This window comes from Hetaerina americana, unplaced genomic scaffold, assembly GCF_022747635.1.
Source record: "Hetaerina americana unplaced genomic scaffold, ioHetAmer1.1.p SCAF_15, whole genome shotgun sequence".
Taxonomy (NCBI): Eukaryota; Metazoa; Arthropoda; class Insecta; order Odonata; family Calopterygidae; genus Hetaerina; species Hetaerina americana.
The window spans coordinates 3,095,375-3,107,520 of NW_027286625.1; the positions used below are offsets into that span (position 1 = coordinate 3,095,375).

General features: G+C 41.1%; 2 protein-coding genes across 2 annotated transcripts in view; both read left to right on the forward strand.

The window, feature by feature from the left end:
• The first annotated feature begins 8,034 nt into the window (after positions 1-8,034).
• LOC139686745 (serine-rich adhesin for platelets-like) overlaps positions 8,035-12,146 on the forward strand; it is a 112,778-nt gene continuing 108,666 nt past the window's right edge. The window contains exon 1 of the mRNA XM_071583776.1: positions 8,035-8,341. The gene's annotated coding sequence lies outside the window, so the exon portion shown is untranslated. The remainder of the gene's footprint in view (positions 8,342-12,146) is intronic.
• The window catches only part of LOC139686866 (microtubule-associated protein futsch-like), a 47,191-nt gene continuing 44,691 nt past the window's right edge, over positions 9,647-12,146 (forward strand). Inside the window, exon 1 of the mRNA XM_071583942.1 lies at positions 9,647-10,206. Coding sequence (XP_071440043.1) covers positions 10,125-10,206 — 82 coding nt within the window. The 5' untranslated portion in view covers positions 9,647-10,124. The remainder of the gene's footprint in view (positions 10,207-12,146) is intronic.

Here is a 12,146-nt window from a genome sequence, read left to right on the forward strand (position 1 = left end):
TATTGATTAACCTCTAGTCCTGCCTAGAACTCCATGCTATGCCTGTCCAGTCTATCGGTGGTCATCCCTGGAACACTAGTTCTCCGTGAATCCGCAATTTTTAAAAAAATATTTGGCAACCCAATTATTTGCGCCAAAATAATTACTTCCTTTCCACTCCTCTTTAATCCGTTTCTGATTTTCTAAAGTCAATTTATGAAATAATTGCATATAGTTTTCCGCATCACATTTTGTGAAATGTCGACAAGTGTTGACGAAATATATCCCTACAGTTTGTAAAGCAGGTTATATCCCAGTGACATACAATAACTTTAAAATTGACTAGTATGTAGCTTCAAGAGAAGGCGTCTGGGCATCACGATAAGTAATGAGGTCACCGGCATACTCGAAAATTACATGTTGGAATCCCGGTTCAGGATTGGACTTTTTGTTATACATGGACTTTTTTATCGATGAGTTTGCTATTTGGAGTATGTCACGCATCCCCATCGGATTACATTAAAAACCCGAATACTGCTACAACCGAAAGTTATTCCATATAATGCAGTGAAAACCTTCCACGTATTAGAATTCATTGTGAGAACAGTAAAATATGTATTAATATACAATTACATTTGAATTTTTGTTTTAGTAGTTCTCAAAAATATTGGTGCTTCGTGGTCTCTGTTTAAGATTAATAAAAGCTACCCTCGGTAAACGGTCGGTGACTTGTATTCCATGGGTCGGAGATTGCTCATCAACGGTTTAAATCCGCATCGGAACATAATGGACGACTCCCTCCTGGCTTTCCAGCGAAGTCCAATTTTTATTGTCGCAACATAATCACAGGGGCATATGGTCCGCCAGCAATTCACACTTTGCCAGTCCGAACTGTGACATAGGAGTCGTTGAAACGTCGAGTCCCAATCTTAAAAATTGTCTGCGGAATCTATGAAAATATTCTATTGGTTTCACGATTTTTGTAAGAAAAACGTGATCGATTTTCTGACAATCATGTCCCCCAATCCTTAGGTTATTTTGATTAGCGAATGCGTTTCCGGTAGATCAGTAGAGATAATTTTCTATGAAAGCTTGAATTCACCTAGTACGTACTTGATGTAATGACATCCATGGTCACTTCGTAGGTTCATTCTGCAATAACATAGTTTTGTTTGTATGTGTGAAGAGTTTGAATTTTCATTTTTATGGTATGAGGAGCCCATACTCATAGTACTAAATATTCCAACGCAAGAAAATCTGTCAATGATTTGCTTTCTTTTGCAGATATCAATCATTAATGAAGTAGTACTTTGTTGGCTTCTCTTAATCAAAAAAGGTCCGAATAAAATTAATATCAAGGGGTAATACTCCCAAAACGACAGCCTATTGTAACACTCTCATAAAAATGTACTGCTTATCCAAGAAGAAGTTCCCTTATACGGCCTTCTAGGGAGTGTGTCAGCCATGGCACATATTTTGTTTTATCATTCAATTCTATCTGTTTTTTAGTAATTTACCGACCATTTAAATATGGTTTAGGCAATTAAGTGGAACATTTAAATATATCTACAACGCAATAGGCGTACTGGACTTAATCCGCCACAGTGTCGACATGAGGAGCACCATTCACAAAATCATGGTTTAAATGAAATGTAAGACAGAAAATTTTATTTATACGTAAACAGAATGAAGCCAGGTGGTAATTAACATTCCCAACAGACCATTCCTCATTTAACACCTTCAGAATGAGGTTTGCCATAAGATTTTGCCTTGAATTTTTCTTAAAATTCACACTGTATTCTGTGGAAAAGGCTATTCGGGTATTTCATCGGGTCAGTTCCTTCATCGATGACGCCAACGTTTCGGAAAACGAGTCGTTTTCCATACTCAGGGCTGATGATGGAAAAAGCGACTCGTTTTCCGAAACGTTGGTGTCATCGATGGAGGAGCTGACCCGATTGAAGACCAGTATAGCCTTTTCTACAGCAATTCGCTGGGAAAGCACATGACCATACTCCACACTGTATTCTTATTTACATCCAAAGTGACCCTAAATGCTCATGTATTATTCTCAGGATTACACTTTTATTATTAATAGCAATGGAATTTATGAATACAAAGAAAGATGTTACGGAGGAGATTCCAACGCCCGAATCGACATGATTAACAATCAATTTCAATCAAAGCATCAAATGTGAACATAATATTTTATGTGATTTTCATTTAGATAGAAAATGTATGTTAGAGAATAAAATAGGGTGTAGAGAGAAGATAATGCGTTAGGTTTTCATTGTTAAGTTCACTGATACACAGAATGGCAGCCTTTTTAGCGCACATTTTATGCCTTTTATTATTTGGATCAAAGTTTCACGCCATGATGTCTATGTTTCATCGTGGGTTGAGTTGCACTTTCTTAACTTGCGCTTTTAACTTTTTAAATGGCTTTTACAGGACTTACTTAGAGGTGTGTTCAATTGACAAATAATATTCAATTGCCTTTTGTGTCGTGGGACCATAATTATAAAATTAGACTGCTGTGATTCCAGCTTAGTGGTGTTACACGCGAAGTAAACTCATTAGAAGGTGCACTAAATAAAGTGATATTCAGTTATGCTGCTTGGCGTAATGGACGTATGCTTTGGTTGACAAAGAAATATTTTATCAAGTGGCGTGAATACATTTCAATGTCGCCGCATCAACTGCTATTATGAAGCTCTAGTAAAAGCATGCTCATACCATCACTCTTAAAGCGGCTTGGCATTTAGAAGAACAATTTATTGACCCGCTTTCAATCAATTTGACGCGTATACTAAAGCGCACGTTGTTTTCTTTGGGGCGAAAAGAAACAACGCTAAAACATAAATGTCAAAAGAACGAGTGATTACCATAAATGCGTAGGGAGCTCTATATCGGAAATGACCGACCCAATCACAACGATAGGGTATTATGGGATTTGAATGCGTGAAATGAAGCAGTTAGTTCAGTCTAAAGCAGATTCTGCCACTTCAAAGGAAAAACAAGGCTTTTGACGAAGAGTAAGAGAACAAATCCTCGGACGTTGCGGACTTTATGCAGAAAAATGGAGTGCATCCCAGTCTCAAGGACCCTAATCTATGGCTTCTTGAGAAAAGAAAAGTGGAAATCGGTTTAAAAAAACAACTTATCACTTTCAGTGTTGAATATTGACCCAAATAAATTTGGGTAAGATTTCTGGCCTACTTCTTAAATTGATTTAGGATAACCCGCTTACTATCTATCGAAACTTTAATGGCATAATTCCTAGAGGTGAACTCTCTTCAGACGTTGTGTCGGAATTTATGTGATTTCCTGATACGTAGGGCCAAGGAATATATACGTACCAAATTAATAGAATTCGATTTTATAATTTTATTTAGTTAATACAGTGGCGATATTTTAATTTTGCGTGATAAGATACTGACTAATAAATAGTCATATAATATCGCAGTCGAAATAACCTAGAAGTCAATTCCTGGGAAATCACCCACGTAAATATTTTCCTCTTGGAAATATGGAGAGAGGGCGAATTTTCTCCCTAAGCCTCGCTATATCTAATTCCAGTATTTCTGGATCTTAATTTTGCAGCAGAGACTAACCTACCTCCACGCGAAAGGGATGTACGGACATTCTTGGTTCAATACCATTAAAAATTCAATAATCGCAAATTTCTAAGGGATCTACATTTGATTATAGAACTAAGGAGATATTAATTCAATCGATGACCCAATGTAAGAAAAAATATTAATTTGCGATGAATTTATTTAATATGTCCTCACAATTAACTAATTTTACGATCCATTGTGAGCAGAACGAATTGGATTCCACTATTCGTTATTAACTATTTGAAATTAGCCAGGTTTACACTTTTGTGAACGGTATGAAGGTTCCGAGTCTCGATTGCTTCTCTTCTACCAAAGAGAAAAATATTTCGTTTCCGTTGAAAAATATACGATATTATTAAACAAGGGCTTCCATTAACGGTAAAGTGCCATGTTGACATGCATAATGTTCATTGAAAAATACGTTGTAAGAAATATTTTGTGTCTCAAACGAAAACGCACAAGCGCGCGATTCATCTTTTATTATCACATTAATTCTTCTTGCTAATTATTTCAATTAATTTCATATCCTTTTAATGGCAAAATATTAGAAAAGTGAATTTATAAAATCCTCGTTGAACCTTTAAAAACAGTTTGGCATTGAAATATGACCTACTACCTGCCTTCGGCGGGTGGAAAGTCATTCGTAGGGATTGAAATAGGGCGGAACGAGTCTTTGCAATACTCTTTAAGTCCATCACTTGTTGCATCCTCCGAGCTCGTACCCAAGATCGCCTTTCTGATTTAGCTCGGAGTGAAGAAATTTTCTCATGTCTCACCTATGAGAGAGGTACACATGTGACCCCACACGAAGCTTTGCTAATATTTGGCCTTTCCCTACAACAGGCCACAATCATGATATCGCGATTTAAAGTTAGAATATTTATAATACAACCGTTATTTATGTCTGAAATACACCCCTTCGCATTGAAGTCATTTCCTTTTCATTTTAATTTCAAGAAATTGGAGATTTATGTTAGTAGAAGAAACTTAAAGCAGACATTTGTAATACCAATATCTCCAAGAATAAGGGGTATAAAGAAAAAAAGTCAATAAATAATAGTAAAATGAATTCGCGTCGGGGCACTCGGAGGTTAGCGTATGCTAATATTGCAATTCTATTTTAACTATTTGGAATAGTCATTCTTAAAACTTGGAACATACTTGTATAGTATGTAATGCATAAGTTTTATATTCATTATCGCCCAAAACACGCATTTAACAATGCTTAACTTCAATATGCTTGATTCTAAGTTAGGTCTGTATGTCCAATGAAAGCGATTAATCGCCGTTTTTTGTTTCACCGTCATACAATACAATTAATTTAGTACTCAGTTTTATTGCTCAGTTTGATACCATTTCAAATTCTTATGCTTGATTGTGACCTCATGAAAAGGTTTCGACATTAAAGGAAATCAGTCAATAGGGAACCAAGAAACAGACACTTGAAAACAAACGCGAGTAGCTAACTTGGAAAGCCGCAGAGCAGCAAGGAGAAATATATTTTCAAGGAGTTGAAAGCCTTCTGGCCAGCTTTTGCATTTTGTTAGCATAGGAATTCCCTTCCTTGGTGGTCTCCACCTAATGCGCTTAATCTAATCCTATTGAGGCTGACAGTTATCATTCTATATTCTGCGAACATTCATGAATAAAAATGATTCCACATTTTTTTATTTACATTCTTAGTAAATCCTCCCTCCAGAAAAAAAATTTTGGTAAAAAGCTCCCCATTGAAAACTGCTGCAATCAAATTACCAGAGGGGTATATTGCACTGTAGTGAGAAAAGCAATTAATCGGTGGTCTGTTTTCAAAATGGAACCAACCTTATCGACTTTTCCAAAAGCGCATAAGCGTGAAACTCGAAACGCTGAGGAAGGTCTCTCTGACATTTGTTGTTAAAAGAATCTGCTTCTTTGCCGCTGAAGGAAATTGCGCCTACGAAAAAATTCAAAAATTATATTTAAATATATATTCAAATAAATAAATATAAATATATATTCAAATAAATAAATATATATGTGTGTATATATATATACATATATATATATATATATATATATATATATATATATATATATATATATATATATATATATATTGAATTGGCCTTATGAATATAGGTAATTTCCTGATCAGCATCCACACACGATTTACAAGCGACTAATACTCACCAATCGTGAATTAATTTCATTTTACATGTTCTCATGATGGTTCCGTCAGTCAAAATTGACTTATCATTGTAGAATTAAAAACTCGGACAAGTGTGTCCAATTATAATAAAAGGTTATGATTCAAAATTTGACGACAAAAAAATGGCCCTCCGATATGATCGCTGAAATATTTATTTTTTTAAATCTTCTATTAAGAGAATTTCCCCTGTTCCGCGTTTTATCTGATTACTAGATATTCGTGCTAAATCACGAAGAGAAACGAAAGGAAGGAAACGAAGGAAAAAGCAACCGACTGTGTTATTGGTTACCTTACGCACGCTTAACCGCACGGTTCCAAGGGAATTATACGAGGGTCATCCGGAAAGTAGTACCCGTTCGTGCCGCATGAAGTGCTGACGACGCGAGTAGCCGCTGGACGAGGTCAGATAGCTTCAGTGGCTTGTCTGCCTTCTCTGAGCCAAGTTGCGTGACGCTAGCATTGCCTGTGTTGTTTCTGTGATTGTTTACAATGTTTAAAAAAATTGACAACGCCGCCAGTTGTGAAGTGAGGGCAGTGATTAAATTCCTCAATGCAAGAAACGTTCGCCCATGTGATATTCATCGCCAATTAAAGGAGGTGTATGGAGACAATGTAATGGACGAGTCGTCTGTTCGGCGGTGGTGTCGCAACTTCAACATGGGGAGGGGGAACACACACGACGATGAGCGTTCGGAGAGACCGTCTGTCATTACAGACCAACTGGTGAGCTCAGTTGACGAATTCGTGAGGAACGATCGGCGCGTCACAATTGATGACATCTGTGAGCATTTTCCCAATGTTTCTCGAACAATTGTTCATGAAATTGTTAAACACCATCTGCATTATGCAAAAATTTGAGCAAGATGGGTCCCTCGCGTATCTCAATGAGCTGGCGGCGAAGGACTATGCAGCAGGAATACAGAAACTTGTCACACGTTATGACAAATGCCTTAATTTGCTTGGAGATTATGTTGAGAAGTAGTTTAAAGTATCCTCTTTCAAATAAAATTTTTTATGTTTGTTAATATTTACTTTTGTGTCTTTATTTCACGAACGGGTACTACTTTCCGGATGACCCTCGTATATTTGTCAACTACCCCAGGTGGTTTAAACTATGGCTGCGGCCCCAGGTTGGGGAAGAACTTCAGGTGGCAACCCTGATGAGGTTTAACGTCGATGCGTTTCCCACTACCCTCCTGGCAAATCTAGCATCTCGTCTATGCCAATAGCGCTCTCTGTGAAGCCAAGCAAAGTGGTTACCTGCGTGGACGCCTCGCCAAATCGGTCGGCGCGGATCCTCGTCGGAACGGTCGCGATCTTTCAATGGGAACGACTCTCAAAAATAAACAGATAGCAGATATTTCCTTCCACTTAAATGATCTTTCGGGAGGATGAGGAAGCGTAGCACATTGTTACGACGCGATTCCTTCACCCTGAGTCATGCGCGACCCATCCCCCAACGCGGGTGCGTTCTCGCCGCCCGAGGGGGAGGGTGGAGAGACAGATCGGGAGAAAAACGGGGAGGAAGGAAAAGAGGTGCGGGGCGGTCGGTTGAATTCACGGGAGTAGGCCGCACACATCCATCTTGATCTCCTTCTCCCCTTGACTTCTTGAACTTCTCTTTTCCTTACATTCCCGGAACTCTGGCGGCTGCGGAAGATGGCCAACCGAAATTCCCGCACGGAAGCCCTCCAAAGGTACCCCCTCTCACCCTGCCAACCTCCGCCCCAAAACCTCCACTAACCGACTAACCAACATTGGAGGTGCCCCTGGAGTTGTAGGCGACGCGCAAACGCCTTCCCTTCCACCAGACCCCTCGCTCACCTCATCGTCCCCACCACTACCTTGTCAGGGGAGCCTTCAATGCACAGACTCTTCCCATGAAGGGTGAAGCGCACCACTATGGCTTAATCGCATAATAGAATAATAGGAATCAACGGAGACCGGCCGACCCCATCCTCTCGCTCTACTCATGGACGTCCCCCTATGCCCCCCTCCCGGTGCCCCTTTCCCGCCTACGACTTTCCACGCCGACGTGCTCTCCAAACCCACCTCACCCCTTCCTTAGAACCCCACCCGCCGTGACACGCCCCCGGTATGTATGGGTGTCAGAGGGGTGGGCGGGGGGAGAGAGAGGTTTTAGGACCAAGTAGGAAAGAAAGAGGAGGGAAAGGGCATGGGGCGTGGGGGTTACCCTCCCTCGAACGCCCCTATTCCGCTCCCTCCGCGCGCGCCACCCTCAACCCCCTAACCTTCGTCTAATCACGTGCTCAACACGTCGCCCTCTCATCCTCGACCTCCTCCTCCCCTCCACATACCGCCCCCTACACGTCTCGGAGGCCTTATGGAGGAGTAGTTGTGCTTCAGCGTCGTTGGAGGTCGGTCTGCGTCACCCTGTGCTCCGCGCTCGGTTTCTCGTTCCCGTGTTCTCTCTTTCTCGCTCGCTCTATCTCCCCGGAGGAGCCCCGGTTGTGAGCCCGCGATCCTAGTTCCTCGAAATCGCGGCCCGCGCCTTCCGAGCGCCCTTCTGAACAGAAAGCCCCGCGACCCGGAGGTAAGTTAGCCTTGAATTGTTACCCCCCCCCCCCTCATTCCCCTCGGCCGAGAGCGCGCGCCGTGTGGTCAGGGGGAGCGAGAGGACATCGCCGCGAAAATTTACAGTGGCGGTGTTTGAAACGCTCCTCTCCCTCCTGCCCCCTCGTCATAGCGCCTCGCCGGCGTTTTTTGTTCTCACGCAATGCAATATATCTCCTTCCTGAATTTCGGGAAGTTTTTTGAGGGGGGTCCTCCTTGGGGTTTGATGGAGGAAAAATGATGAAAAGTGCCCCGAGTGCACCGAATGAGTTTTTACCCAGGACGGTGTCGTCGCCTACCGTTCTCCGTCCTTTATTTTCTCGTCCCTTTCCCAAAAAAAATATTTCCGATCCCCAAACAAATGGAACATGCCCGCGTCGGCGACTCCCTTGAATAGTCTCTGTGCTCAGTGATTGAACCGAAATGAAGTTTGTTTTTTTTTCATAATCCGAAGTTTGACGATGGTATGCCATGTGTGCTCTGTGTTTGTTGTTGAATAATTCTTTTTAGCTGCACGTTTGGTTTGTTTTCTGTTCTATTCGTTGTCTTTGCCGTGTGCCGTTGTGTCATTGGTGCCTCTTCTCCAATCCTCTATCCTTCCCGTCACAACGTTTCATGGTCCCTGTACTCCCAATTTTCTTTCCACCTTTCTTTACTCACACCTCAATAATCTGCTGATATCCACACTTATACATACTACGCCTGCGTGCATACATAATGAATTGTTCCGGACTTAACTGCCGATAAAGCATTCTATGTTAAAAGAAGATGACCGATTTTTATTTTTTCACAATCGTCAACTTTCATTTCCGATCCGTATCCTAAGCGAGTTACATTCTAGTTAAACTTGTTAATGATATTGACCTGTTGACGCCCTGTCGTTCAGCAATAGGAATAAGTGCGGAAAAATTACAAAATTATTAGTTGCATAATTTATATATCGATACAGATTTTTACATGTATGCCTACTAAAGCCTACGAGTGACATCCTTCGAGTGACTAGCATTCTTGTTTTTTTCCAGTTCCATTCGTTTATTTTCGCCATTGATTGTTCGCTCATACACGACCAAATCCAATTGTGCATTAGGTCACACTCTTGCGTGCCTACATACGTGCCAAAAACCCCTCTCCGACGGCCGTGAGGCGCTTTTCCCCGCCGGTTTGAAAGGAGACTTGCATTTTTGTGTCTTCTGTGTAACCTATAATGTCATTAGCATTTCGAAAGAAAAAATGTGTGAGAGAGAGGAAGCAAAGAGAGGGATCCGGGGGAAGGAAGAGCTAGGGAATGAATACCTTTCTCGTCATACGGTCCCTTTCTCTCCCGACTAAATGTGCCACGGCGGAGGATTTTCTCGCAAGAACGACGGGACTTCGGTCGCCGGGGGGTTCGCGCTACATGGCTTTACGTAGCTTCACCGGGCTCTTGTGCGTCACTTAACAGACCTCTCGGTGGGACAAAGACGGCATGCTGCCACCAACCTATTTCCTCCTGTAGTAGCGAGAATGCGCGATTTATCCCAGGGAAGAAGGGCGCAGTGCTAGTGAGTGGGGACAAGGGTGGGGGTGGGGGCGTGGCTCGCTGGACCACAAGTGGGCGGATTATTTGTCGAATCGAAGGAAAGGGAAACGAGGACAAAGAGTGCCCAGACGAGGAGGGGAAAGAAGTTGGTGCGCGCATCGTCGTCTGGTCCACACGACGAGAGAATCGCCGCCTCGTTTGCGTATTTGCGGATGATTGCTTCGGAGAGATAGGGAGAGGAAATATGGGGTGTCCACAGTGCCAGGGGGTCATCCTCTGCGCTTTTCTCTTAGAGGCTCAACTCATCCACCTCTTAGCACTGGCTTGTGAGTAGAAGCATCGTGCTCATTTTTTTATTTACGCTCTACCTTGATCCCCTCAATCGGCCCCGTTTCACTGAAAGAAGGCCGGAACAAGCATCCGATGAACGCAATTTTTGCCATTGATGAAATAATGACCGTTGATGAGGTGCTCGGACACCGGCGTTCTTTTTGATTCTTGGCGGATGCCGCGTTTGAGGCAAACCGGGCCGGGTCGTTCATTTACATATATTGTCATGGAAGTGAGTGCATTGTTGTTCCACCCCCACCAAAACTCTTTTAAGTGTCTGTGCTTCGTATGCCCGTTGACTGCACTCCGCTCCGGAGATCCTGCTCTTTGGAATGTCTTAATGCAACGGGTAAGGCATCCCGTGCTTTTTCCCCTAGTGACTGATGCATATTAAGTCGGGATTTGATACTTTTTTCCCTTGCAAGATCTATACACATATTTGTGACTCCTTATTTCGGCCGCATCACTTTTCTTTACTGTATAGTTTACTAGAGTAATTGCTGCATGCTCGCTTCAAAGAATTTATGCAGTGGTTACATGCATGGAGGTAAATCAAATTGCTCCATTGAGATTCTGTTGAAGTCGCTATTAAGATGTTTGAAATGCGTTAATATCCATGACAATATGACCTGCTGGCCTACTTTAAAAAAATCGGTTTTTTGCAGCTTTTGCGATTTTAATTGATCGAAATCATTGAATGAGAATACTATGCTGGTTGCCGCTTTAATCAGAAGCTTAGTTTTTTTTATCGATCTTGCATTGACGTGCTAGTTATGTCAACGTTCTATTGCCACAAGTGTTAAAAATTCATTTTTTCAAAAAAAATTTAATATACACATTCCGAGATATACATGTGAGTTCTTGTCAGCATATCTAACTCCAGTGTTACATCCTTTTTTATGGTAAAGGGTTTAGGTTGGTATTGTATTGCGTTATCCGTAGAATAATCTTCCGTCAGATTATAAAAAAATTACAATTTCGCACACAACCACATTTCACTCTACCACACAACTGAAACCATCTTTGACCAATCCAAACCTATAACTTTCTATCCCGCACCCTTTCATGGTAAGTACTTTCAAGGACGCTTTTATTTCTCTGCTTTGATTTTACGCTGTGTTGTTTAGCCTTAGAAGGTGATATTTTCTTAATTGAAGGATACATTCAACGAAATAAAGAGAGAAATGTCTCGATAACATAGGTTATTCTATTTTCGTTTTTTCCGCGCATATTAAAAATGTGAGTGGTTAATGTTTTTCCCTAGCATTGAGGTGGTGACGAATGAAATGTATGGCATTTTATTGAAATGGCGCCTTATTTTTTAATCGATTGAAATAAAATTTTCCGTTGCTGTGTGAAAAAATATTTATCGCAGGGTATTCGAAATTATTTTCATTATTGTCATGCAATTTTAGGTGATTCGGCTTTGCTTATCTTACATTACACGTTTGTAAATTTTCAGTTGTGTTGCGTTATGTTTTATTCAAGGTGGTCTAATACGCACAGTCAAACAGTGTAAATATCAAACCGCGAAATGAAGAATAAGAAGGTTAAGAGTGCAGTAGTTAATACCCGTAGAATAGTTTCACTTAAACGGAATCCTAATATATAGTAATTAAGGTTATCAGAAACTAAGAAATGCGATTTCATTTTATTTATTACGGTTATAGGATGCAAATCACATAAATTTAAACTTACTCAGGGAAGGACGCATGAATCATGTGGATAGATAGTTGGCTCATTGTTAGAAACTAATCAGAGGTGTGTCAGATGTGTAGATGCATGGATAGGGATCAAGCAACAATAATCTGATCGCATTATGGACTAAGAAATTGGAGCACTAATGGCAATAGCAACGATGGCAAACACCTGAGATGCATTTTCTATGGACGTTTGTGTAGCAGCATTAGTCTAACCGCAGGCATTTACTCCTCTT